Below are 27,967 nucleotides of genomic sequence, written 5' to 3' on the forward strand. Positions count from 1 at the left end.
TACTGCGAGATTAAATAATAAAGGTAATTAACTTGTACTGAAAAAGGCAACTTACTGCATTATTTATTACCACTTCCTGTTTGTCTTATTATTTCCTACAGTTCTTATTTCTTCTTATGATTTACATTTTTTCTCAATCCATGTCCACCTACAGCCTCTTGGTTACAGTCACCTAACTCTACAAACATCTTCTAACTAGCAGCGTTTGCTTGCTTGTGATTTTTGTGCTGTCTCTTAGAGTTCTGAAAAAACTTAAAACTTTAAACTTTGTCCCTCATAGAAATACAAGGTAAAATGTGCAAAGACTGAATATTCTGACTACTGCAGCTGCTTGATGTAATGTCGTACACACTCAACAGTACACTGTCAGCTTTAATGGGTCTCTGCTACCCCAATGTCTTCATCCCTTCGCCATTCTTCCTGTGCTAGTTATGGCGCCTCAGTCTCATATTGCCTACTCATACTGCCTAATTTAGCTCCTTACTCAAACTTTTTAAACCAAAAAGTAGCTTTCCAGAAGAATGGCATTTTCAAGGCAACTTGAAGCATGTTTAGTTCAGTAATTTGACATCTTTTTTCTCAGGCAAAGCAACTAAAGGATGAAGGAGTAGTAGGAGTGAATGATCTGGAGATCCAAGGCTTAATTCCTATTGAACTCTGGTCTTCAATGGGAAAAAAACCTTAATAGGAACATAAATAAGCAAAACAATAAAAAATAAAAGTGTGTATATATATATATATATATATGTATGGAATGCATAATGAGGTCACAAGGTGTCAACAACAGCGGTAAATGGTTTAAGCTGATTAATGAGAAATAAATTATCTGAAAAGGGCTGTGCAGGAACTCAGACTGCACTATACTGTTTTATGTAGTGTGTATATATAATGTACATGGCTATACAATGTAATGTGTTTTCACCACAAAATGAATCCCCACAATAAACATGTTACAAAGAGCTGTGATAACAAGACTGCCTAATTTCAGAGAGTTCTGACTGCAGCCAGAGAGTCTTGCCACCCACACATTTTTCTGGCAGAATCAAGAGCTTGCAGATTTGATACACATTCGACTGCTTTTTAATCATCTCACCAGTCATGATAAATAAAAAAAGAGCTGTTCAGAGGGGTGGCAGTTACCCATAATGCTTCTGTGCTTTAATATGACAGGTCAAATCACAAATATTATGTCGTCCAGCCTCCTCAACACAGGTAAATATTAGGGGAACAAAATGCTACTTACAGTAATGTAGCTAACTGGTATGACACCAGACACAGGCAAGTCATTGCGCTGTTGTTATGGTTACAGCGTATGTGCTGGGTAAGCTGTGTGAATGCTATCTTAGGTTGATTCAACTCCCTATATATATATATATATATATATTTGCAGCATGTACAATCAGAGGCATGCTGAAATTGAACCCAAGTCTTTTACACATTGTACATTTTCTCCCTCTTGTATAGACCTGATGGTTTAATAATGTGGCACTACACGTGGTTTAGACCCGGTGCACTGTGTGTTTGGTACCTGTCGCACAACCAGTGTGCTGTCCTTGCATGGAACAGAGGCAGCCTCGTCACCATCGTCATGGACAACCATTGTCTTCACTGACTCTGTCTCACCATTGCTCAATCTGGATGAGCTGTCAATCAAACAAAAAGGCTCTCATCTCCCACGTATGTGACTCATCCCCTACACACTGATCTTAAGATTACATTTACTTAGTCACTGACTGCTGTTTGACAGTCATAGGGTTAGATCATAATGCTTAAATTGTCAAACCATAATACAGAATTAGACCATAATGCTTAGAGACAAACCATAATAATAAAGATTTAAGCCATAATAATAAAAAATTAGATAATAACAATAAAGACATATAGACTATAAGGCTAACTTTTCAAATAACAAACGAAGCTCCATTTAACATTACACAAAGACGACTGGCAATGACTCTTAGCACCAGTTTTTGGGGCCTGTATTATTCCCGCTAAGGATTTGTACGGGGTCTGCAGGATCTGCCTACCCTCCCCGGGAGTCCTCTGGGCCAGAGGTGGACTCCTCTCCGCCCTCCTGGTCCACCTCTTCGTCATCCTCATCATCAGTGGTTCCAGAGTCCTCGCTGGAGGAGGAATAGTCGGTTGCCTTGTGAGGCGGCCGAACGTCCTCCACAGCTCGAAGCTCTTTAGCCAGCGCGGTCAAATCCTGTAGTTCAGGGGTCACAGGTTAAAGGTGAATATTCTCCCACTGACTGTTTGAGTGCTCTCTCTTTTCACTCAGATTTCTCCCTCTCCCTCTGAGAAGTTTAGTAGTCACAGAAGAAGATGCGGTAGTAACATTTAAAAGCATAATTCCACTCTTTGTTCTTTCTCTCTCTCTCTCTCGCTCTCTCTCTCTCAGGCTGTCTTTATGCTCATGCTTTTTAACATTCACAGCTTGATGATGCACTCTTATTTTGAAAAGGCTGTTTAGTTTTGCCATTCAGGGTTGACGTGTGGGTGAAATGCTCTGTGCTGGTTGGCCATCACAGGCTGATTTTAAAGGCTTGAACACCAATTGGAAGCCAACAAGAACAAAAGCTAAGCAAAAGAACAAAGAAAGAAAGAAAAATAAATGAAAAAATGAACCGAATGCAGATTTCCTACAGGTGCCATATAGAGCAGCACAACCTTCCAGTGAGCCCAACGAGCACCAGCGGCTGTGATGAGAGATGCAGTAGTTATCAGGTAGTGTTAATGCAGTTATGTGACACCGAGGTTACAGTCCAAGCCCAAGAGAGGACACAAGCCATTAGTACAAGACAAGCCATTAGTACTTCAGTTAAGTCAACACGCGTTCTCCGTTCTTCAGAACAACCTTCTCATGCTTACCACATCAGCCTATAAGAACCACACCAGAAGATCACGCAACAGCAATCCATAGTGGTGGATCATGAACAAACACAGGAACAAATATACAACAAAGCACTGCATGTACCAAAAGAGAAGTCAGATCAGAAACCAGACTCCAGCATATTTCCAAAGGCATGTTTTAGGAAATTCTTTAAACACACACACACACACACACACACACACACACACACACACACACTGCTCTGCTACGGCTCAGGGTTCTCTCACCACCAGACGCCCTGGCCGAACTAAATCCTTCTTCTCCTCTGGTTTTTTCGACGCATGCTCCACCCACTGCTGGGAACCTTCAGACTTAGAAGAGGCTGCAGAGAGAGACAGAAGCATCATAACTGCACACACAACGCTGCAGAGCCTCAGGTTCAACGTATAAAAGTTTTTTGAGTTATGCAGGGACCCTTTATTGTCTTTTTAAAGATATACAAAGGCTCCACTCTGCATTTTAATGATTGGAAGCATTTAAACTTTAATAAACTTTAATCAAACTAAAAAAAAATTATGAGGGCTTATTCTGATACTTAAATAACTTGCTGTTAAGAGATTACTGCTATTGTGCTTCTGAGGGTTAGCAGCTCCACAAGTTATCACGCTCAACTTTGCAGGCTTTTGAAATATTGGGCAGTAAAATCGCTAAATTTAGCTAAAACATGTGGATAAGCACAGTCTGCACATTTCTTTGGGGGGAGTAGAAATATGTCAGAACATAAACCTCTGCTTATTTTGACTGGTCATTAAACTATGCTTATGATTTATGTGCATCTCTAAAACCTTCTCAAAAAATCATTTTTAACATTGAAAAGCTGCTCAAAGTATAATTTTGTCTTCAACAGAATGAACAATTATTCTACCTGTTTAAATAATTCTATTCTGTTTAAAGAGGATGTCTAGTTTGTATACAGTAGAGTATTTATCTCTCCTAATCCTTTGGAAGGTCACTGAAACCTGATCTCAGATGGTCAGTAAGAGATGACGTAATATCACAGACACCCCTTACTTGAAAAATTCACTGTGTGTGTCTGTTTGTGTAGCCATGTGTGTGGCTTTGTTTCTCTCCCTTGATCCCGTGTGTGTGTGTGTGTGTGTGTGTGTTTGCGTGTGCGTGTGTCTCTCTCCCCTAAACCTGTGTGTACTCACTGCGTGGTCTGTGTCTCTCTCCTGATCCTGTGTGGGAGGTGCTTGAGGTGGAGCTAGACCCTGATGAGCTGCTGCTACTGCTGGGCCTGGGGCCCATTCTCTCTATGCGTTCCCATAGCAACCGTGGCTCAGCATTACTATGGAGACAGGTACAACTGTTCAACATTTATACCGAAACCCAAGCAGTGTGTGGTTGAACAAGAATACGCACACACACACACACACACACACACACACATACACAAACTGGCAGACACACATACCTTCCAACATTCTTCTGAGCCAGAAGGTTGCTAGCCAGCACAGTGGCCTGAAGAGATGCGTCTCTGAGAGAGTGTACAGGGGACCTAGAGGTTGTTCTTAGTGGAACCTTCCAGAGATGCAGGCAGGGTCATATGTATGTGTGTAGGAGCAGAGGATGACAAAGACACTTTAGGTTTGAAAGAAACCCATCAATGCTGCCTGCACACCACTGAACCCAGCCAAAGACATTCACTCACATCCAGAAACCCTGAAATAGCCATGCTAGAACTAGCCAGTTGACACCATCTTAGGCTTTCAACATCCGCATGGGAACATATCAATAATCCCATTGGATCATCAATATTTCCATCAGGACATCTAAAAACTGACCAGAGCAGACAGAGTTGTGCGGCGTTCAGAGCTGTGGCGGTGAGGTTCACGCTTACCCGGGGCGGCTCCTCAGTGCCGGTGGCCGCCGCGGGGGGGTTTGAGTGGGGAGGCGGGTTGTGGTGGGGGAGCGGAGGCTGGAGGCGGGGCTGAGCAAGTGGGGGAGCTGGGTCGCTGAACGAGTGGGAGCGAGGGATGGAGTGAAGTGCAGCTGAGCTGCTCTTTAGCACGGCCTCCTGCAACCGCCTCTCCTTCCAGAGGCAAGCGTAACAGCGTGATGGAGCAGGAGGAGCAGAAACACAAAGGGGTGGGGAGGGGGTGGGGTGAAGAAAAGAGGAGGAGCAATGGGGTATGAATGACAGGTCAATGACTGCACTGAGAGCAGGAGAGGAAGGTCATGGGGTCACAGTGCTAATGCGCATAAAACTGAGAGGAACTCTGAATGCTTAAAATGCTTCTTTTACCACTCATTTCCACTTTAACTTTAACTGCAATACATTCTTTGTAAGGAGAGGAATGAAAAAGCCTAATGTTCAGGGCTCGGCATACTTCTTCTCATTAGAAAACCGAGTCTGATGAAAGAATCCATGTCTAACAGGAAAACACCGACACACCTCGGCAGTGAAGTATGTCTGTTTCCAACTTGGAAATAGAAGGCACTCAGACAAACAAGGACAATATGTAGAAAAAACACTTTTGCATCCACACTGATGGGACTGCTTTCCTGCACCCAAATATCTTAACCTGTGTGCTTAGTATTTCGTTATTAATCGTAAGGCAAATTATGCAGTAACTTCTGTGAATTATTTAGTAACTACACTGAAACTAATATAAAAGTATCATAGCCCTAAGAGTTTAAGGGTTTAAGCTTTTAATTGTAGAAACAGTTCTAATAAGCATGAGTGAGATCACACACACACACACACACACACACACACACACACACACACACACACACACACACACACACACACACACACACACACACACACACACACACACACACACACACACACACACACACTCCCAGGTGGGACCGAAGGTAAAAACAAGCAAATGAAGGAAGGTGAGTGGTCATGGGATGGGGTCAGAGGGTCAGGGATAACACACCTTATCTCTGCTTAGAGGAGCTCACTTTTTACTTAATCACAATGCTCATGACAGTAAAATATGTTGCTTGTTATTTAGGAAACTGGCCAGCATAAGATCACACCACATGCCAAGATGCTTTACTTCTGTAACCTAGCAACAGTTACCTAGCGCCATTACAGACAACTGGCTTAGTCAACGCAATCGACAAGTTTTAGCAAGTAGCAACCAAGCAAAAAATACAAACAAAACAAACAAACAAAAAAAATCTAGCTAGAATAACAAAATTAAAATGACAAAAATTGGACTATTTATCTACTTAAAACTTTAAAACTCAGCCTTATGACATTTTTGGACATCTTGACAGATCAGAACTCCTCTTTGATGAGACAGCTTTGCATTGCAATATGGTATATTACTAGAAGTCAAATTTACTATTGAAATTCCAAACAACCAGCACGCTCTATAGTGCAAAATTCTCTATTAACAATTCTGGGCTTAAATATAAGTATCCATATCAGTCGTGATACCACACAGTTTCCCCCCATGACATCACTAGAAAGCATGAATATAAGCCATTCTCTATAATAAAGCAAAGTACAAAACAGAAAGATTAAACACAGTAGTAATTTAGCAATGGATAAGTAACTTATCACAGAGAACAGGTATAGTACATCCAGCTGTGAATCAGTTAGTGTAAAAACTAAGGAAGTTGTAAGAGTGCATGAGAGAGAGGAACAAAGACAAACTTGATTGCTTGTAATAGAGTAAGAATCCACTGTGAAGAAAAGAAGAGAGCAAGCAGAGCGAGAGAAAGAGGTAGAGCGGAAGCTTACGTTCCCCTACGAACTAGCCCAGAGGGACGAGGAGAACACAAAGAATCAAGCAGTCAAAACAGCAAGGGTGAAAATGCAGTGCATAAGCCTTGACTCTTTGACAAACAGCAACATGCCAACAGTACAGACCAGAGTAAAGGGACCCACTAGCCTGACTTCATTTACTGAATGTTAACTGTGCACTCCCTCAACTAGCTCTGACTGAACATTAGCAATGTTAGCATTTTGGGGGAATTCCTCTATTTCTGTGAGAGCAAGATGGAGAGCAAGTGTGAAAGGTGAAAAACGGAAGGTACACTATACTACAGATGATGTGGCTACTGGTAGGAAATGGTAGGCTACTGGTGTGAAAATTTCTCTGTTCTAAGAAAAAGCCAACCCGGGAATGGAGAGTGAGAGGAAGAAATGTACTCTTGAAAAAAAATTAAAAGTGGACATCTAATTACAGTCTTCAAACTGTAGCCAAGAGCCACGAAAAATGTGAACTGGCTAAGTGGCAACATTCTGACATCTTTGATGACATCTTCCTAAGCCCTGCAATGCACTTCCGTTGTTCCAGCATGGAAACCCTTACTAACTCTAACCAACCCTAAGCCTAACCCAGCGGACCACCGTGGGCCATGCCAAGAATCTCCTGCTTACCTATAAAGATGTTAGAATGTAAGCAAAGTTAGTGTTGAATTTTTTAAGGACAACAGTTATAAATCCAGTATATCAATTCCTTAAATCATAATCACCTTAACCCAATGTGTATTAGCGACGTACGGGCGGGATGGGTTACAGATGTTATTGCATAGGGGAGATATTATGGATGGGTTAGTGATGAGGGGTGTCTGTGTATCAGAAGGGGCTGAATAGTTCTTGAAAAGATGTAGTGATTGGCTGCACGAGGGAAGTCTCACCTTCCCTGATTGGCTGCTGTCATTAGACATGGGAGTTAACCTGATGGGGTGGAAATTGGTTTTCTAAACTGGGAAAATTTTTTAAAAGAAAATAATTTTTTTAAAGGTTGTTAGCTATTATTATGTAGGAAGGGGCTCAGGATAACCTTAACTTCTGACTGTTCTGCAACCCCTCACATCTGCTGTTCCATCATACATTGCACAGAGCCTATGATGTATTTCATGCTTCCAATAAAAAATAAAATAATAACAAATACAAGATTTAACAAGGCAGACCCATGTTGGAACAGTACACATGGACCATTATTTGGCTATCTGTCAAGATCAGGCAATTCTGGTGTAAACCTCTTAAATGAATAGGGTATTTTATGGCAAAAACAATACTTATGAGAAATGAACTAAGAACCTTCCTATTTCTTGAGGGAGAGACTAATGTGAGCGCAGGAATAGAGCTCAGTTGAGTGAATTCTGATGGCAAATTACAGCAACATTTGCATTTGTAACATTTGCAAACAAGGTGAATGGTAGCAAAACGTCTGTTAAGCCCATTGCACCAGTGTAGTTGATGTTACCAATTTCATATGCTTCTGGATTCTAGTGCTAATTTTCCAGCCCCCACATCAGGGTTCCCTAAATGACCCATCCCCATGGTTACCTGTGGTTCCATAGGCCGATGTGCAGGAGGCTGGGCCTGCTCTGAGGTGTTGCCATTGGGAAACGGTTCAGCACGCGGTGGGACGGCAGGAGGCTGCTTCTGAGCCCCTGCAGGCTGCGGAGATCCCTGCGCACTCCTGCGATGGCGCTCATCAGCCTGCAAGCCCACAAAAACACACACATCAACCACGGGCAAAAAATGTGGGACTTATCCTAGCAAAACACACTTACACAGAGCAGCAACAGCAAGTTCAGGTTAACCTATAAAAGGAGTTTTGGATGGGATTATTTGTCTCAGGAGTGAAAAAACTACAGCGCACACTAGTTCAAAATAAGCATGTTAGTAATACATTTTTAAAGCTCTTGTTCGAAACAAAATCTGATTTATAGAAAATGAGGAGCAAGGAGAATAAAGAATAAAGCAAGGAGAATAAATCATAGTTCTATGATTGCGACAGGAGACCAATCAAAATGGAATGGGGAGTGAGAGGAGTGGATTGTAAGCACAAAAAATGGTGCCCAAGTGAGAAAAGCTGGAAAAGGAAAAGAAAGCAAAGTGGCAAAAAACCAGAAGCTCAGCATATCTGAAATGGGTCAGGATCATGAGGTTTTTATCTGAAGAGACTGTAAGCAAGCAAAGCATAGGGAAATGCTGCAGAATGCTGAGATGCAATGCACAACCTCTGCACAAACCCCTGAGAGAACAATATGCAAGCTTTATGGGTAAATATATTTATTGCCTTTTCTCATTAATTAATCTACCGAAAAGCCATCTGTGAGATACAGAAGTGACAGAGTACCGGTTATCTTCCAATGAGGGCTCTGAAATTCATCTTTGCTGAGGATGTGTCTGTTACGGTGAGTGTGCCATCAGTACACTCTACAACACCACAAAATCTTTGGCCTTGCAATTAAAGCATAAACATCAGGAGGGAGTTAAAAGCATGAAAATCCTGGAATTACTACTGCAGGTGAGTAAGCATGAAGCAGAAATGGTAGTACCCTTTTATGCAGAGGCAGCGTCGTCAGTCCAAGCAAAAGAGTTATTAGCAAATTAGGTCGTAAGAACTGTTTAATGCTTCACCTCTCTGATTGGCTCAGAGTCAGGGGCAGAACATTCTGACTGGAGCATCAGACTGGTTTGCCCCTCGTCGTGGGTGTGGGGTGGGGGACGGGAGACTGAGCTGCATTGCGTTTGGTCTTGCTGCGGGACTTCTACACAGCTAGCCGCCGAAGAAAGGCCTTGCTGAGGCTGCGGGACTTGCTGAGGTTGCGGGATCCTGCTTTTGTCTTGAGAGTCCTGCTGCAGCTGTGGATCTCTGCCCTTGTCCTGTGCAGACTGCTGCGGCAACGGGGGGGATCTGGTCCTGTCTGCCGTGGGATGCTGCAGCTGAGGGATTCGAGACCTTTCTGGGGCGGCGTGTTGCTGGGATCGCTGTGTCTTGCTCTTGTCCTGGTGCTGCTCTAGCGGCACTTTTTTTTCAGCCAAGCCCCGCTGCTGGGGCTTGTTGCTCCTCTGAGCCGAGGGTGCAGTCTGCGTGGCCTTTCTGCTCTGCTCCAGGGGCGGCTGCAGGGAGACTACGTAGGCCTGCTCCTCCTGTAACTGCCTCTGCTCCTCCAATTCCCTCCACTTAAACTCCTGACATACACACGGTGCGTTAAAACGGCTGACGGATTATGCACCGTAAGGCGTTTCGACACGAGGTGTCATCATAGCAAGGTCATGCTCAATTTCTGATTGGTTAACTTAATTTACCAGCAAAAAGCATAATAGGAATGCATCGATGGTACTTTTGTTCAGCAATGTTTAAACATTTACCCATGGGGGGCAAGGAGAAAGATGACTTTCCTCAAGAAAAAAAACCCAAAATGTTGCTTCTCATCATAACCTAATGAGACTCAATCTTAGCCCAATACATTTTTGTGTTTTCCACCTTGAGAACATTCAGTTAAACTCTTAGTTGGTCACATTATCAAGGCTCCCTTGATTGTCAGAGTAAGGCAAAACAAACAAGCAAACAGGCTAAAAACAAACAAACAAACAAGTGTTTGGGGTTCATGGGAATGGTATGCAAAACTGCCACAGCTCACTAGAGCAAGACTTGCTTTTTTAAGACTCATTCTGCTATTCTGGAAGATGAAATAGTGAAACAGATGCAAACCTGTTAACTAATCCATCTGTTACCCAATTCAACCAGTCTTTACCTATGTAGTAAAGATACTATATATGAAGAGTTAATGAGCTCCAGGTGTCCAAAGAACCAATCACTGTAAAAGTGAAAGCTAATGACATCACATCACTTGGTTTATATCCACATTATATGAATTCAGCCTTCACATTTATGTATCTAATACTCAAAGATTTTATATAAAAAGTGAGAGAGAGAGAGTGCAGGAGGGAGAGGGAAGAGAGCAAAGGAGAGTGTGAGAGAGAGAGAGAGAGAGAGAGAGAGAGAGAGAGAGAGAGAGTGAGTGAGTGTGTTGTGCTCACCAGCAGCATGGCCTGCTCATGACGAAGCTGCTGCTGTAGTATCTCCAGGTGTCTTTGTTCTTCCTCCAGCTGCCGCCGGATGTACTCCTGTCAATCAAACACAGGGACATGTCAGTACTGTCAATCAAACACAGGGACATGTCAGTACTGTCAATCAACCTCAGGGACATGTCAGTACTGTCAATCAACCACAGGGACATGTCAGTACTGTCAATCAACCAAAGGGACATGTCAGTACTGTCAATCAACCACGGGGACATGTCAGTACTGTCAATCAACCACAGGGACATGTCAGTACTGTCAATCAACCACAGGGACATGTCAGTACTGTCAATCAAACACAGGGACATATCAATTTATGTTGATCAAACACGGAAACTATAGTGAAAGTGTTCATATATATATATATATATATATATATATATATATATATATATATATATATATATATATATATATATATAATTAAATGCATTTTTTAAAGTAATGTTAAATGCTCCCTCAGCAAATAGTTTTCATTCAGAACTTAAGTCCCTCCCTGCGCTCAGCATATGTGAGAATTTCTTTAAAATTGATGAAAAAGCATCACAGGAAGTTTAAGAAGCTGGTTAAGAAATCAACAAGAGCTGTCATCAAAGCTGCCATCAAAGTAAAGGGAGGCTACTTATATAACAATATTGATTTAACACAGCATAATCACATGAGTTATTTCATTCTTTTCATACTGTCACAATTTTTCTAAAATGTAAAATATAGTAAAAATAGACAAAGAGTTGGTAACTTCTGATTTGTACCATATACTGTTACAAGTGTGCAGGTGTCCTGTAATAATATACAAACCTTTCCTCTTGGGGAATGGAACTGGATATCTGTGTGTGTGTGTGTGTGTGTGTGTGTGTGTGTGTGTGTGTGTGTGTGTGTGTGTGTGTGTGTGTGTGTGTGTGTGTGTACGCACACATGTGTAGTATGCATTCATATTTGCTTGGTCCTGACTGCCTCAGAGTAAAAAACAGTAAAAAAAAGTCAACTTTTTGTGCTCATTGTGTTCCGACTGGCTGCATATCGGGTCTGTTTATGTGTTCAGACTGGTCAGACTACTAGATCTTAGGAATGGCTCACACATTCAACACTGTTTTCATGGTAAGTGCAGAGTCAAGAACTGCAGCTCTGCTGCTGTTTTTTGTAGCTCCTACTCTGCTCACAGCTAAGCGCACAGGTGAATTCATTTGCATAAGAAAACGAGCTTGAAGACCAAACTAAAATCAGTAACCAAACCATCTGAGCCTGTCACATTTGGCCTGTGTATAAATGCAAGCAGTAGCTCACTTCTTATTGTGTTTGTGTAATGAGGTCAAACGACCCCCCACCTGTTCCCGGTCTGCTCTCCTCTTCTCCTCCTCCGCCCTCCGCCGCTCCTCCTCTTCTTTGCGCCGCCGCTCCATCTCCTCCAGGCGCCTCCTCTCCTCCTGCTCACGCCTCCTCTGCTCTCGCTCCTGCTGTCTCCGCAGCTCACGCTCACGTCGCTGTTGCTGTGGACAGCCAGCAGAGGGCAAACGAGAACAGGTCAGACAGACAGAGACGGGCATAGAGAAGTGGAAGCAGAAGTGGAACAAGACACACAGAGAGAGAGAGAGACTCAAACACACAAGGAGGCATAAGAAATATAAATACTTCGTAGAAAACCAATATCACAGGCATACTGCAAGAGTATATACTACACGTTCCTTCTCCACCTGCACAGAACCTGCTACTTCACATTCAGGCCTGACTGACAGTAAAGTGAATTGTGTGTTTTAACAGCTTCATGCTAATAAAAGGAGCCTATAAGATGCCACACATTTAAGATGATATGCAGAGCCCCATCTTATGGACAAATAACACAATTACCAGAGGGGAAAAATGGAAAATAAATGAGTAATATTGGTGAGTCAATGCAATGGGCGGGCTGTGCTTTTGTGATAGGATCTTCTGGATAGCCATTCTAGGGTTCGTTTCCATCAGCTAGAGTCAATCATACATGATGCACGCTTCAGGGAGCACCACATATATGACCAAAATAGAAAATGTATGCCATCTCAACATACTATGTTGAGATGGCATACATTTTCTATTTTGGTCATATATTTACAGGGTTTTATGGTAGTTTTTTTTTTTTGCCATGGAGCACTTGTGCTGCTTTGTGACAAGAGCTGTTGTAAAAGTGCTATATGAATAAGTTTGACTTTGACAGATCCCCTGTGCCGATAAGTCATGTAGTGGTCAAACCACAATGACAACTACATGATTCAGCAAGACAGCAAGCTTTGTAGTGTGAACAGTACAGTGATCCGATGACTTTGTAAGTCATGTAGTGTGTGCTTGGCATAAGATAATGTACTGCTATTCATGTGATTTAGCTAACGTTCTTTACGTGTTCTTTATATTATAGATAATGTTACTTGACATACGTAATGTGCAATATACCAAGCAGGCTAATTTTCTCGTCATGTTCAATCAAAATTAACATGCAAATTTTGGGGAATTGTTCAATTTATATGAACTGAATACTCTGTAAAACCAGTAGCTAGTTAGACTATTCAGATCAAAATCTCTCTCATTGCAGACGTGGTCAATTAAAATTCCATTTGTCTTTTCAAAAAAAGAAGAATCAGGTGTGAGTTTTATTCACAATGCCTTTGTTACTCTTTCTGTTTGGTAACATTAAAAGTTTATCTGCCTTTTCTCCTTCTCTGATTCATAGGTGTGCACATGGCTTATTATAAACAATATTAAATGTTGATTCAAATGCAACATTTAAAAGCTTGCCTGTAGATATGCACCAATGCTACAAGCCTACTATGAAAAGATGTCAAAGAATGATCGCCATGTACTTAAGCACAGACCAAACTGTGGGAGGCCTGAGGGAGCTCAATCAGTGAACTGGGAACCTCTGCTCTATCAGAAACATAAAACAGGCCACTAGAACAGTCCAAAATAAGAAGCTATCCTGAAAACACCCTGACAGTGGCCTGGATCTTGTTCCTCCTGCAGCCTCCCATGCCCCTCCATGGCCCCCACCCCCAACCTCCTCTGCTCGCTTCCCCCCCGCCTTTGGCCCCACTCCTCACCTCTTCCAACCTCCTCCTCTGCTCCTTCTGCTGCTCGATGCGTTTCTGCCGCTCGGCCAGTAGCTGGCGCTTGTACTCCTCCTGCTCGCGGAGCTGCTGCTCCTGTAGGAGCTGCTGCCTCCTCAGCGCCTCCGAGCGCTCCTTGTTCTCCTGCTGCAGGCGGATGAAGTCCCGCCGCAGGGTGGACTCGCCCGGTACGTTAACGATGGAGCTGCGGGAAGACATCCATTAGCCCGGATAGAGCTGCAATGCTGGCACAAAGCTCCTGCTAATGTACATCGCGCAGTACACTATTGCTAACACAAAAGATCCATTTTGTGGGACAAGGAAAAGAGCTGAATAAGGCAACTTTGATAGGAGGAATGTAAACATTTTTTGCTGAGTTTTTTAAGTGGTGTATGTTAGATCTAGTGTGTGTGTGTGTGTGTGTGTGTGCATGTGTATGTGTGTTTTGAACAGTACCTTGGTTCTCCTTCCTGCTCTGGGGCTTCCTCCTCCTCTTCCTCACTGCCACTGTATTCATATTCAGTCTCATCTACAATGAAAAGTAACAGAACAGTATATAAATGCATAAAATATCCAAAGCAAACCCACACATTTACACATATGCACATACACACACATGCATTTTTCCACTCATGATTGCACCCATGCATACACGTACACACACACACGCGCGTACACACATGTACACACACACGTATGCACGCGCACACACACACATGTACACACACACGTACACACACACGCGCGTATACACACACACACGTACACACTTGCGTACACACACACGCGCGTACACACACGTACACACACGTATGCACGATGCACGCACACACACACACACGTATGCACGATGCACGCACACACACACACACACACACACATATGCACACACACACACACTTGTACACACACACGTACACATACACACGCGTACACACACATGTACACACACACGTATGCACGCACACACACACGTACGCACACGCACACACACACGTACACACACACACACGTACGCACACGCACACACACACACATACACACACACATGTACACACACGTACACACACACACGTGTACACAAACGCGTGGTGCGTTTGATCAGACCTTTCTCGCCTCTCTTCTTGCGTGTGCGGTCGATGTGGTCTTTGAGCTGAATGCGGACTTGTCTCTCGTTGGGCTGGTCCCTGATGAACGGATGCTTTAGCAGCTGCTCTGTCGCAGGCCTCTGAGTGTAATTCTTCACCAGGCAGCTTTCAATAAAGCTAAAAAACTTCTTGGACCTGAGACAGACAGAAAAAAAAGAAAACCCACCTTTCAAAAATTGCACTACATTTGCAACTTTAAAGCTGTATATCTGATGATTTTTTTATTTTAAAAAGGTCACAAAATGCTTGAAGAGTAATTTTAATTACATACTTAGTTAAATATTATGTCATGATGCAGAAACATTTTGGTTACCCTTAAAAAACCTTGTAAACTGGTGGATAAAACAACAGATAAAAACAAAACCAGAATGGGAAAGAAAATAAGGCTCTGATTTTTGATAAAACAGCTTTATTTGAATACCATTACTTAAATAATGTGGACTGCTTTCAATATCATATAACTAAAACGTCTATAATTCTATATTTACATAATCATATAATTAAAGATTTTGTGTGACACGATTGCACCTTTGACTGTTTTGTGATATCTGCAAAAGTATTTATTTTGGGGTCCATCATTTGGTTATTTTTATTCTAGCAGGACATCATCAGATTCCTTTTGACCTGAGGGAAAGGTTACTCACCATTTTTTGGATTTGAGTCTGGGTGGAGGGTTTCTAGGAATGAGGAAGAGAGCTCGCATTGGGTGCATGTCACACAGCGCTGCAAAGCACACAGAAGACCAGACATACTTAAGAAGGACTTTCACTGACCAACAGAGTCACTGACAAACATCTGAACATTTCACTAAAATGCAGACTTCAGTTCAGGTCAACTTTGTGAAAATCTTGTGCATGTTTACAGAAGCTTGCTTAAATATCTATGTAAGGCTTAAAATCATGTTATAACGTACTTGAAGTTCTTTCTAAATATAAAGTTTTAGCTAGTTTTAACTGTGCATCATGCCAGACTCTAGTCACTGGCGCTTTATTCCCTTTGGATTTAGGGACATCCTCTACATCAGTTATAAGAAATTCTCAACACACTACACACACTACAAACTGTTCAACACTCACAAATGTGCGATATTAATACTGTATTGTCATTTGTTTATTATCTATTGCTGATTTCTCCCACGCTCACCCCACTGCAGTGTCACTTTAGTTGGTGTTGCTAATTCTGTAAAATCTCTGCAGTAGAATCCCCACCTGCCGAGTGTTTCTTTTATTGCGCTTGGAATTGTGATTTTCAGTGTAATGTTGACATTTATCGTTAAAATCGTCTGATCTGTGGGGAGCAGATCAGACTACACATGACTTTCTATGCATGACAGTAAGCTAAACGTGATGTGATCTGCAGTACTGGAAAGAGTAAGAGCAGAAAGAGGAAAGAGTGTATATCACAAAGAGACACTTACGTGGCGCTCCCTCTGCCATCTCTATAGCCGTGATTCCACATGACCACAAATCACTCTGGACACAATGCACAGGGAAAAAAGTGACTCCACTAGTGCAACTGTTTAAGCGCTCAAAAATCCTGATAATTCTTTTTGGGTTTTTTTAAACTACAGATGTTCTACATGAAAAATAAAACAACAAACTATATTTTCCAGTCTCGCTCAACATTCTGAACCAATATGAAAAACAAACTCGCTTCTGGTACGTAGCTATACCGTGGCATGGTTTTGGAAAAGGAGATTTATCAGGGTTCTTTAAAACTCAAACTAAGTGAGAAGCAGATGGGTGAGGTCATGCAATTCACAATAATAAATGCCAGCAAAAAAGAAAACATTTTAGTTCAAGCCTGTCTGAAACAGGAGCTTTAGATTGAGATTGTCTGTTACACAGACAGTCATTTTGACAGTCATGCTAAGGAATATGCCACTGAGTGAAACAGACCTGAAGTATAGATGATCACCAGCACCATTTCTTTTCCATCACAGATGCTCATTTTGGAGATCTACACCATGCGTGCTTGTGTCCGCAGAGATAAACATATGTAGAAATAAATGTACGTCTTACCCTGTAATCATAGGTAGCATCAGGGTTTTCGTCACAGGCGATGACTTCAGGTGCCATCCAGTAGGGGGTGCCGATGAAGGTGTTTCTCCGTCCTACAGTCCGGTCCAGCTGAGCACTCACACCAAAGTCCACTGCCAAATGCAATCAGAGCAAACCAATTCAAAGAACATCCACACCAACAGGGAGAACAACGGCTCCTATTCAGGTGCTGTTTTTGGCAGCAAAGAGTCAATTCTCAACAAAAGGTTAAAGCCTGAGCGATAGCTAACAACCCACTTTTAAGATACAAATACTTGTGGTTTACCACAGAATTGTGCCTTATGGGAAAACAGTGTAAATTTTGAGCAAATCCAGTATGCTATGGTTATGGTTATGTTAGTTGGAAACCGGAATCTGCTTTCAAATAAGCTTGATAATGGTCATTTTTAAAAATGTTCACATGTGCCTCACCAGAATGTCCTCCCCTTTGATTTAAAACTCCTCCAAGATCCACACTTAACATTCATTGACTTGAATCAATACATTTCTCTTTCTCTTTCCCTTGTTTGTTTTGACTCAGCTGGGTGGTCCTAATATTAGGTTGAGTTTGTGTGAGCTATATCTCGCCAATCACAAGGCTCATGTCAAATGTCCCACCTACATAACTTTTATGACAGGTCTAATCAGCAAACTCATTTTTAATTTTTTGTAGTATTTCATTTATATCTTTTTTTTAATATATTAAACACTCAGTAAAGCAATATAACACCGGTATTGTACAACCAGCTCGGACTGGAATAATAGAGTTTCTTATGTAGTTTCTAACTCTATTTGACAAACTATTGGACAAAATAATGTTCCATAGAAAAAAATACAGTAGCCATCCTGAAGTCAGAATTCTGTCTGTACATTTCTTCATGTGTTCAATAGCAGATTTGGCATAGTTTGAGTGGCTTTGTCTTAGCCTGAAATGGTACTGCATATAGCACATTATGTGGAGTGTGAGGACCATGATTTAAAATGCTTCATCTCACCTAATTTGACCTCTGCATTTTCAGTTAGTAGAACATTCTGGCCTTTAATATCTCTATGGATGACATGATGGGCATGTAGATGAGCCAATCCCTGAAGAGAAACACACACCCACCCACCCACACACACACACACACACACACACACACACACACACACACACACACACACACACACACACACACACACCCACACACAGACTTGAGCCTGGAGAACAATAAGATTACAAGCATCAGTGTTTGTGTGTAGAAGAAAGAGAAAAACAAAAAGTCCATTGACAGTTCACACTGGATTCATGTGTTTTGGATCAGTACTACAGCACACTAGATTAAATAAGACAAAGGCTATGAAGTCAGGCATGTAAGCGCCATGAGACATCAGTACACCTGCACTCTGGCTGACCTGTGTTTCTCTTTATGGTAGTCTTCGACACATCTATGATTACATACCCATATGTGTTCCTGATTTAATTTGAAGTTATTCTTCATAATGCAAAGTATTCTTTATTTATTTGTTTTTCCACTACTGTGGTGTTCTGTGAAAGGTTGTTGACAATTGCCAAGCTTACTGGTGCATTCTTGCTTCTTAAAATTATACCAAACAGTAGATTATAACTTCTGTTGGGACAAAACAGCAACAAATTCCAAATCTACAGCATTTAGCTGATGCTTTTATCCAAAGCTTACAATTATGACTGAGTACAACTTGGGGCAATTGAGGGTTAAGGGTCTTGCTCAGGGGCCCAACAGTGGCAACTTGAAGCAGCAACCTTCCAATTACAAGTCAAGTACCTTAACCACTGAGCTACCACTACAATAAACTTTAGACCTTTACACAGCACTTTTATGCATGAGTTAATAACAATCCAATTGTTTACAATCCCCTGAAGTGGATGGATATTGTATAAACATCGCTGTCATGCCCATAGGGTTCACTCACAGATATAAATACCTTCAAATGTGGCATTCTGAATTTGGGCCACATGCTCATTCTTTTATTTTAAAACGAATGGGCCAGAGTACAGAACCAAAACTATAAAAACTAAATGTCACAGGCAAATCAGTCAGTCAGTCAGTGTCAGTGAGAGAATGAGTGAGTAAGTGTGTGTGTGTGTGTGTGTGTGTGTGTGTGTGTGTGGTGACAAAGAGAGTGAGTGAGTGAGAGGGAGTGAGTTACGACAGTAAGTGGGTGTGTGGGTGAGTGAATGGTGATAGGGTGACTGGGAGTGAGTTATGACAGTAAGTGGGTGTGTGGGTAAGTGAGTGATGATAAGGTGAATGAGGGAGTGAGTGAGACAGTAAGTGGGTGTGTGGGTGGGTGAGTGAATGGTGATAGGGTGAATGAGGGAGTGAGTGAGACAGTAAGTGGGTGTGTGGGTGAGTGAATGGTGATAGGGTGACTGGGAGTGAGTTATGACAGTAAGTGGGTGTGTGGGTGGGTGAGTGAATGGTGATAGGGTGAATGAGGGAGTGAGTTATGACAGTAAGTGGGTGTGTGGGTGAGTGAGTGATGATAAGGTGGCTGAGGGAGTGAGTGAGACAGTAAGTGGGTGTGTGGGTGGGTGAGTGAATGGTGATAGGGTGAATGAGGGAGTGAGTGAGACAGTAAGTGGGTGTGTGGGTGGGTGAGTGAGTGATGATAAGGTGGCTGAGGGAGTGAGTGAGACAGTGGTACTCTACCCTGAGGATCTCTCTAGAGATGTATGCAATCCAGTCTTCCTTCAGTGTGTTTCCTTTCGTGTTCTTCACTAGATCTGTGATCGAGCCAGCACCACAGAACTCCATCACCAGCTACACAGATTGGGGCACACACACACACACACACACACACACACACACACACACACACACACACACACACACACACACACACACACACACACACACACACACTCTCAGTTAGAGCACTAGACATGAACCCTCATTGTTTTGTTCCTTTGCCTCTAGTTAACTCTTGTTTGTGTTTTCATATATGAACTACTTACACCCCTTATTCTTATGTCTATAAAATTAATCATCGTGTCTATGAAGTTAATGAAAGAGTTATAATTGTGTGGAAACTGGTGCTTGTTCAAAACTGCCTTGTCCTGCAGAGTTTCATATAAAGACAAACATAGACACAGTCGCATTTTTATTCTCGTTGTAAAGAGTAGATAAGACATGGCTTGGTTAGAATGAGACATGTACACGCAGATACACACTTGATTTTTGTTTTGTGTTTGTTTTTTTCGCCACAGTATTCAAATGAGCTAGAATTCCTAGTTCTGAAGAACTGGTGCTGTACTCTTGTTAATGCCACGATGAACTGCAATATGTCTGATAAGATAATAATTAAAAGAATCTTATAAAAATGCAGAAATAATGACTCAAACTCATGTCTTATATTGTTGCATACCTTAAACAAGCTTTCAATAGTTTATATTACAGACCCAGAGCCGGTTTAAAATTTGTTATATTACTGATCCAGAGCCGAGTTAAGGTTAGTTTTGATACTGAACCAGAGCTGGATTAAGGTTAGGGTTAGTTACGATACTGACCCAGAGCTGGTTTAAGGTCAGGGTTAGTTACGATACTGACCCAGAGCTGGATTAAGGTCAGGGTTAGTTACGATACTGACCCAGAGCTGGATTAAGGTCAGGGTTAGTTACGATACTGACCCAGAGCTGGTTTAAGGTCAGGGTTAGTTACGATACTGACCCAGAGCTGGATTTAGGTTAGGGTTAGTTATGCTACTGACCCAGAGCTGGATTTAGGTTAGGGTTAGTTATGCTACTGACCCAGAGCTGGATTAAGGTTAGGGTTAGTTACGTTACTGACCCAGAGCTGGTCATCATGGCCTGGAGGGCTCTTTTTGATGAAGGCACCATAGTAGGTGGCGATGTTTCGATGGTGCGAATACTTCTTCAGCATATTTATCTCCAACTTAATCTCCTCCTCTTCATCCTAGATACACCCCAACACATACACACACATATACACACACATGCACGCATACACACACACACACACACACACACACAGAGTACACAGCAAGAGAAAAAAGTGTATGAGAGAAAACCAGTGTACAAGTGCACATGATTAATAGTTCTAACAGACCCCAAATTGAAAGGGACACCAAATCCCATGTTAACTGTAAAGAAAATAAACACATTTATTCTTAAGTTTATACTTACATTTATGCATAAATTATAACAAAAAATGGGAAAAAAGCATATCAAAATGTAAAACTATAATCAACAGTCCCCTCAGTCTTTTCCAAGGCTCAGTTGCCTAGCTAGGATACAGTTTTAGAAGATAATTGTCATGCTACTTTGCAATCTTTGTAATCTTTTGATTTTATTGTGTTCGGGAGAGTCGTGATATCAATGTTTTTCTAAACCTCAGTACATTTCACATTTTGGACTAATACTGTATATACGTCACTTGAAGATAGATTTTCAGAACAGGAAAACATTCTGACTGTGCTGCCATTAATAATAAAGCGAATGAAAGAGCTGACGAAAGCAAAAACAGAACTTGGCGAGGACGTCAGTGTATGGTTTTAATAGGCCATAAAATATGTACTCCGTGGTTCTGTGCTGCCTATAGCCAGTGTTTTATACTGTGCGTTTTGTTTGGGTGTGTGGGTGTGTGCACATATGTTTGTATGCAACAGAGAGCAGGTGAGGCATGCCAAAAGAGAGAGGCATCATAGCAGGAAAAAATATGGCAGAATGACATCATCCTCTCTTGCCCCTCCTCTCAAAACTGCATTAGCAAAACAGAAGGGGGAACGACGACGACACGCTTCCTATAGTCCCACAGCACCTCCATATATAGAGCAGGAAACTGTATGTGGGTCAGGCACAGAGGTGCTCTAGTGGCTCTCAGTTAGTCCTGCACCAGTGAAGCGAGCCAGCTGTCCTTTAGAGAAGCAGCTGTCATGGAACTATATGTACATGAAAGGTATAAACAGGCATAATCTTTTGGATTGCATTGCAAAATGCAATATTTACAGTATAACGACTCTCAATATGAAGCACTCGTCAAAGCATGTCTCAGTCATGGGTTGATTTATAATACCACATTAAAACTTAAAACTGCACAATGAGCTAAAATAATGTTCCTAAATAATCCTAAAATCTAAAGTCCTAATTGTACAATGATATTGGTTAGAAGTATAAAAGTGCTGGCTAGACAACCTGCATCTAGCTGTTTACACCATCAACCACTGTTTTAATTTTGGATAATTAATGGTATATATAGTTATATAATTATTCAAGTGGTTAAGTAATGGTATATATATTTATATCATTTTTCAAGTGGTTTTTACAAATTAATTTTGCATAAATGTTTAACCACTACATTTGGGACTTTAAATTGCTTATTTAATCAGTCCTACAACATCTCAAAAAAATATAAGACGATCTAATAATTAGATCATCTAAATATTATGGTTTTAAATGAGATTTAAATTAGAAAATTTTATTTAAAAATAAAATTAAACAATGGGTTCATCATCAGTCATATGACTGTAAATGGATGTCTCATCCATTTTTTTTTACCCCAATCATTTATTATTGAGAACCTGCCGATAAATGGTACTTCCTTACATAATACAGTGTAAAAGGTGACCTTACATACAAGTAAATAAACATTATTAATAATGATTAATAAAAATAATCATTATTAAATATATGAATGAATGTTGGGCATGAAGTAAATTCATTCAGATTTCAGATTCAGATTTGTGATTTAGGTTTACTGTCATTCCAGAAGATGTATACATTTAAGGAAATGAAATTATGTACTCAGGTAGTAGCAATAATAAAAATGCAACAGAAGACACAATAAATACCATTAAAAATAAAAGGTAAATAGAGTGTAAAATGAGCAAGTGTGGACAGAAATAAGATTATGAGAATCTAAAAGGTATTAAATTGGCCAAGTGGCTCAAGCTGCAGCAGTGCCCTGATATTAACTTCAATTACAAAAGTTCCTTGAATATGAAACAATAGTAAACGTACATCAATTGTCTAGTGAGACAGCAAATTTACAGTAGGACTGTAGCACTCCTAGTCATAATGCACAGAATTCAAATCAAAATTCACATTACAACAATGTACAGATGTGAAATAAAGTAATAATGATACACTGATATTCAGTGTTGTGCAGAGTTTATCAGTCTCACAGCCTCTAAGAAGAAGCTGTTCTTCGACGTGGTGGTTCTGGTGTTAATGCTGCGTATCTGCCTACCTGGTGGCTTAAACAGACCATTGCCAGGGTGGCTAGAATCCTTCATGCTGCAGGAGTCATTTTCCCTGCTGTTGTAAATGTTACTGATGGTGGTTAGGCTACGGCCAATGATCCTCTTGCAGTTCTTTACCACCTGCTGCAGTGCCAATCTGTCTATAGCAGAGCAGTTGCTATACCACAAGGTGCAGGAAGTGAGGATACTCTCCACTACACACTTGTAGGAGATGAGTATAGTCTCCACTACACACGTGTGAGAGGAGGTGAGGATACTCTCCACTACACACCTATAGGAGATGAGTATAGTCTCCACTACACACGTGTGAGAGGAGGTGAGGATACTCTCCACTACACACCTGTAGGAGATGAGGATACTCTCCACTACACACCTGTAGGAGATGAGGATACTCTCCACTACACACGTATAGGAGATGAGTATAGTCTCCACTACACACGTGTGAGAGGAGGTGAGGATACTCTCCACTATATACCTATAGGAGATGAGTATAGTCTCCACTACACACGTGTGAGAGGAGATGAGGATACTCTCCACTACACACGTATAGGCGATGAGTATAGTCTCCACTACACACGTGTGAGAGGAGGTGAGGATACTCTCCACTATATACCTATAGGAGATGAGTATAGTCTCCACTACACACGTGTGAGAAGAGATGAGGATACTCTCCACTACACACGTATAGGAGATGAGTATAGTCTCCACTACACACGTGTGAGAGGAGATGAGGATACTCTCCACTACATACGTATAGGAGATGAGTATAGTCTCCACTACACACGTGTGAGAGGAGGTGAGGATACTCTCCACTATATACCTATAGGAGATGAGTATAGTCTCCACTACACACATGTGAGAGGAGGTGGGGACACTCTCCACTACACACCAGTAGAAGGAGGCGGATTTACACCTGTAGAAGCTGGTGAGAATACTCTCCACTACACACCTGTAGGAGGTGGGGACACTCTGCATTACACACCTGTAGGAGGTGAGAATACTCTCCACTACACACCCGTAGAAGGAGGTGGAGATACACCTGTAGAAGCTTGTGAGAATACTCTCCACGACACACCTGTAGGAGGTGGGGACACTCTCCACTACACACCTGTAGGAGGTGGGGACACTCTCCACTACACACCTGTAGAAGGTGAGGACACTCTCCACTACACACCTGTAGAAGGTGGGGACACTCTCCACTACACACCTGTAGGAGGTGGGGACACTCTCCACTACACACCTGTAGGAGGTGGGGACACTCTCCACTACACACCTGTAGGAGGTGGGGACACTCTCCACTACACACCTGTAGAAGGTGAGGACATTCTCCACTACACACCTGTAGAAGGTGGGGACACTCTCCACTACACACCTGTAGGAGGTGGGGACACTCTCCACTACACACCTGTAGGAGGTGAGGACACTCTCCACTACACACCTGTAGGAGGTGAGGACACTCTCCACTACACACCTGTAGGAGGTGAGGACTAGGATGCCAGAGGTTCAGCATCCTCACAAAAATAACGGTGTTTGTGGGCCTTCTTCACTATTCTGGCTGTGTCTGTGTTCCAGGCAAGGTTATCTGTAATTCACTTCCAGGTAAAGTAGGAGACCATCTCAACAGCTGCTCCCCCGATGCTGAAGGGAGAGGGTGATGGTCTTCCAACTCCACTATAATCTGCTTTGTTTTCTTTACATTGATGGAGAGGTTTACTTTGCATCAGACCTCCAGCCTTTCAATGTTTTATTTACACATGTATTTAAGTCTATATTTATTTACTTATGCATTTATTTATAGATGTATTTATTTCTGGACTTCTTTCTCCACTATTATAATTAAATAAACTAAACTAACCCACTATTGGGTAATTGTAGTGAAAGCAGTGCATGATTACGTCTGCCTTGTTTTTGAGTTACGTTAACACCTCAAGTCCATTTACACCAGGAGTGGTGCAAGTTGATGACACGATGATCAGCTGTACGGTAGCCAACTCCCATGGGAGCCATAATAACATGTCTGTTAACAACTCTGTAATGGTTACTGCATTTCCATCATGGTTTAATTTAAAACAGCTTTGTTCTGAGCTGTCACAGTTTACCTTCATAAAGTTCAAATACTAGTGAAAAATTTCTAAGCATTAACTGTACTCTAGACCTTTGCTGAGGTTGAGCCTAGGCTAACTATTTTCTGTTTTGATTACTGTCCTTGATATAGCAGGACTACTATAGGAGCAGTCATTTTTACCACCATAAAGTAGCGAACAATATTTATTGTTTTTATATATTTTTTTAAAAGTACAGCTCACATGAGCTGAAGAATTATGCTCCATAGAGCAGGTGTCTAACATGAAGGTGGCCATGTTTAAAATAGAACCTCTGATACACCCAGGCCCTAGTTGTCAATATAATGGCTGTTTCATAATGTGAAGATTATTTACTGGAAAAAAATGACCTTTTTTTTGCTCCATCAATTTTATACTGATTCTAGAAACTGCTGAAACTGCCATGTGCTACCACAATTTATTTATTCACTCTTATGTACAATATTTTTTTATTCATTCATATAGTTTTGTTTTTATGTTGCACATTTATTTATTTATTAATTTGTAGTTTAGGCGACTTTTGCTAAATGTTTTTGCTTAATGTTTTTTTTGCTAAAGAAATTAAGACAAAGAAAAACAAAGGTCTAGAAAATTAATTGAGATTCAAATAACAGTGCAATGAATTATTATGCAATAAATGAACATATTGAATACTTAAATTATTCAGGTCATCTTTATTGGCATATTTCCTGTCTGGAGGGCTACTTGAGTTAAATGAATGACAATATTAATTTTCTATTTTTGACCCAAAAATAGTAACAAGTTCAATGAGCTGTCACTTAGAAAGCCATCATTGTTTTTTAAATGCTTTACAACTTCACAAAACTTTTTAACATGCTCCACTGCTGCGATTTATCAATAAATTCCATTTATGTCAAGTGTATGAGAGTCATGAGAGATCAGAATTACATTGAGCTTAATGTAATAGCGCACTTTTCTCAGTTCCGATCAGTCTTTCAGATTAGACTGAGACATTCCTAAATATCTATGTCTGACTTTTTCTTACCTCAGTGACATCCATGACCTTGATGGCCGCCAGTTGTCCCGTTTTGACATGCCGACCCTAAACAAAGACAAGAAGAATGGTGGAAGTGAACAAGACATTTCAAACTCTTATAGGTAAATGGCATGCATATGTTCCTGTGCTTAACAGTTGAAATTTAAACATTGTTTTGTATTTTTTAAAGAAAATTCATGAAAACCAGTGTCTAAAACTTAGCAGGTAACACAGACGGGGGATGGAAAGGGTGTTGAGGCATGTGGGCGGTTCGTGTTAGGAATGTGGGCGATGGGTGAGAGGGGCTAGGGTTAAAAACGTGGGGGGTGGTGTTAGGGATGTGAGGTGTGAGCAAAGTGGGGATGGTGTTAGGGATGTGAGGTGTGAGCAAAGTGGGGATGGTGTTTGGGATGTTTGCAGTGGGTGATTTAGGGATGGGCTGAAGGAAGTGGGGCATGGGTGAGGTGAGGACAGAATTTAATGTCTTGCAGCTCCCTATTTACCATAACGTCCCTTAAAAAAGGTCCAAGATGTTGCAACATTGCTGGTGGAATTGGACCCAAGGCCTTTATACACCAATCTAATGGCTTCAACTGTCCAAGCACTGGGATAAAATATAATTATGCAAGGAGCAGGAAACCAGGGCTTGTAGTGCTGCATGCTTCTCTGAAGGTATCTGGTGCTGTCCAAGTAGGAAAGCATGCACACTGAGCCACCGATAAACTAGTGCACCCACACCCAAGGCGATGGACATAAGGATGGCATTATGTTGCACATAAAAAAATATGTTTTTATGTTGCAGAGTTGCAAGTAACCATTTTTTGGACATAAATGGTCCCATTACGAGATGTTATATATAAGATCTGGTCAGTTCTGTACAATGTGAACTAAATAGATTTTTATATATAGGATACACTGATTGAGTCAACAAGTGAGGCATTCCAAACACACCTGTGCTGTTATGGGGCAGTGGTAGCTCAGTGCATAAGGTACTTGACTTGTAATTGGAAGGTTGCCAGTTCAAGCCCCACCATTGCCAGGTTATCACTGTTGGGCTGCTGAGCAAGGCCCTCAATTGCTCAAGAAATAATTGTGTTCAGAAATAATTGTAAGTTGCTTTGGATAAAAGTGTCAGATAATTGCAAATGCTACTGTGACTAGTGTTCCTGTAATGATATACCATGCAAATGTCTGAAAGAAAGCTGCTTATTAATGCCTGGTATGGTGATACTAGCTTGATATGTGCAAACAGGTGCACAAACCTGCCTGCTGAGATACTACTACAGACAATGTAGTAGGCTTACTGGCCTGATATGAACCTGATGTGTTGATTTATTCACCTGTTAATTTATTATTTCTTACCTAGATGTGGCTGCTGCTTGTGTGTGCATTTTACATATGCTTGACTGGCAGGCTCAGATGAACTTGAGCACAATATCCACAATCCCACACCAAAACGCAGGCCCACAGAGCTCACATATCATTACATCATGGCATTTTTTCGCTGGGCAGAATGGCATAGTTATGTTACTTATGCAAACCCAGAACCACCCTGCTCCAATACCTGTGTCTGCTTTCCACTGCAAAGCACAATTGTGAAAGTAGACAGGGCTCTGGAAACTGTGATGTGGTCATGTGATGTTCACCCGCAACACTAATGTGACTCAAGCATTTCCCCGCGT

General features: G+C 41.5%; 1 protein-coding gene across 9 annotated transcripts in view; it reads right to left on the reverse strand.

Annotated features, from left to right (window-relative positions):
* The window catches only part of map4k4 (mitogen-activated protein kinase kinase kinase kinase 4), a 55,207-nt gene that overhangs the window by 14,605 nt on the left and 12,635 nt on the right, over positions 1 to 27,967 (reverse strand). For 2 of the 9 annotated variants that reach the window (XM_027006855.2, XM_027006852.2), the window contains exons 3-23: positions 26,295 to 26,351; positions 20,756 to 20,881; positions 19,619 to 19,729; positions 17,942 to 18,032; positions 16,929 to 17,059; positions 16,325 to 16,379; positions 15,552 to 15,630; positions 14,867 to 15,042; positions 14,216 to 14,288; positions 13,754 to 13,964; positions 12,014 to 12,175; positions 10,647 to 10,733; positions 9,240 to 9,794; positions 8,157 to 8,312; positions 4,734 to 4,925; positions 4,308 to 4,414; positions 4,045 to 4,181; positions 3,121 to 3,215; positions 2,872 to 2,880; positions 2,028 to 2,206; positions 1,529 to 1,643 (exon numbers count right to left, since the gene is read on the reverse strand). In XM_027006855.2, the coding sequence (XP_026862656.2) occupies positions 1,529 to 1,643; positions 2,028 to 2,206; positions 2,872 to 2,880; positions 3,121 to 3,215; positions 4,045 to 4,181; positions 4,308 to 4,414; positions 4,734 to 4,925; positions 8,157 to 8,312; positions 9,240 to 9,794; positions 10,647 to 10,733; positions 12,014 to 12,175; positions 13,754 to 13,964; positions 14,216 to 14,288; positions 14,867 to 15,042; positions 15,552 to 15,630; positions 16,325 to 16,379; positions 16,929 to 17,059; positions 17,942 to 18,032; positions 19,619 to 19,729; positions 20,756 to 20,881; positions 26,295 to 26,351 (2,904 nt within the window). The remainder of the gene's footprint in view (positions 1 to 1,528; positions 1,644 to 2,027; positions 2,207 to 2,871; positions 2,881 to 3,120; positions 3,216 to 4,044; positions 4,182 to 4,307; positions 4,415 to 4,733; positions 4,926 to 8,156; positions 8,313 to 9,239; positions 9,795 to 10,646; positions 10,734 to 12,013; positions 12,176 to 13,753; positions 13,965 to 14,215; positions 14,289 to 14,866; positions 15,043 to 15,551; positions 15,631 to 16,324; positions 16,380 to 16,928; positions 17,060 to 17,941; positions 18,033 to 19,618; positions 19,730 to 20,755; positions 20,882 to 26,294; positions 26,352 to 27,967) is intronic. The other 7 variants (XM_027006856.2, XM_027006853.2, XM_027006858.2 and 4 more) reach the window with 6 other exon arrangements.

The sequence above is a fragment of the Electrophorus electricus genome, chromosome 25 (genome assembly GCF_013358815.1).
Source record: "Electrophorus electricus isolate fEleEle1 chromosome 25, fEleEle1.pri, whole genome shotgun sequence".
Classification (NCBI taxonomy): domain Eukaryota; kingdom Metazoa; phylum Chordata; class Actinopteri; order Gymnotiformes; family Gymnotidae; genus Electrophorus; species Electrophorus electricus.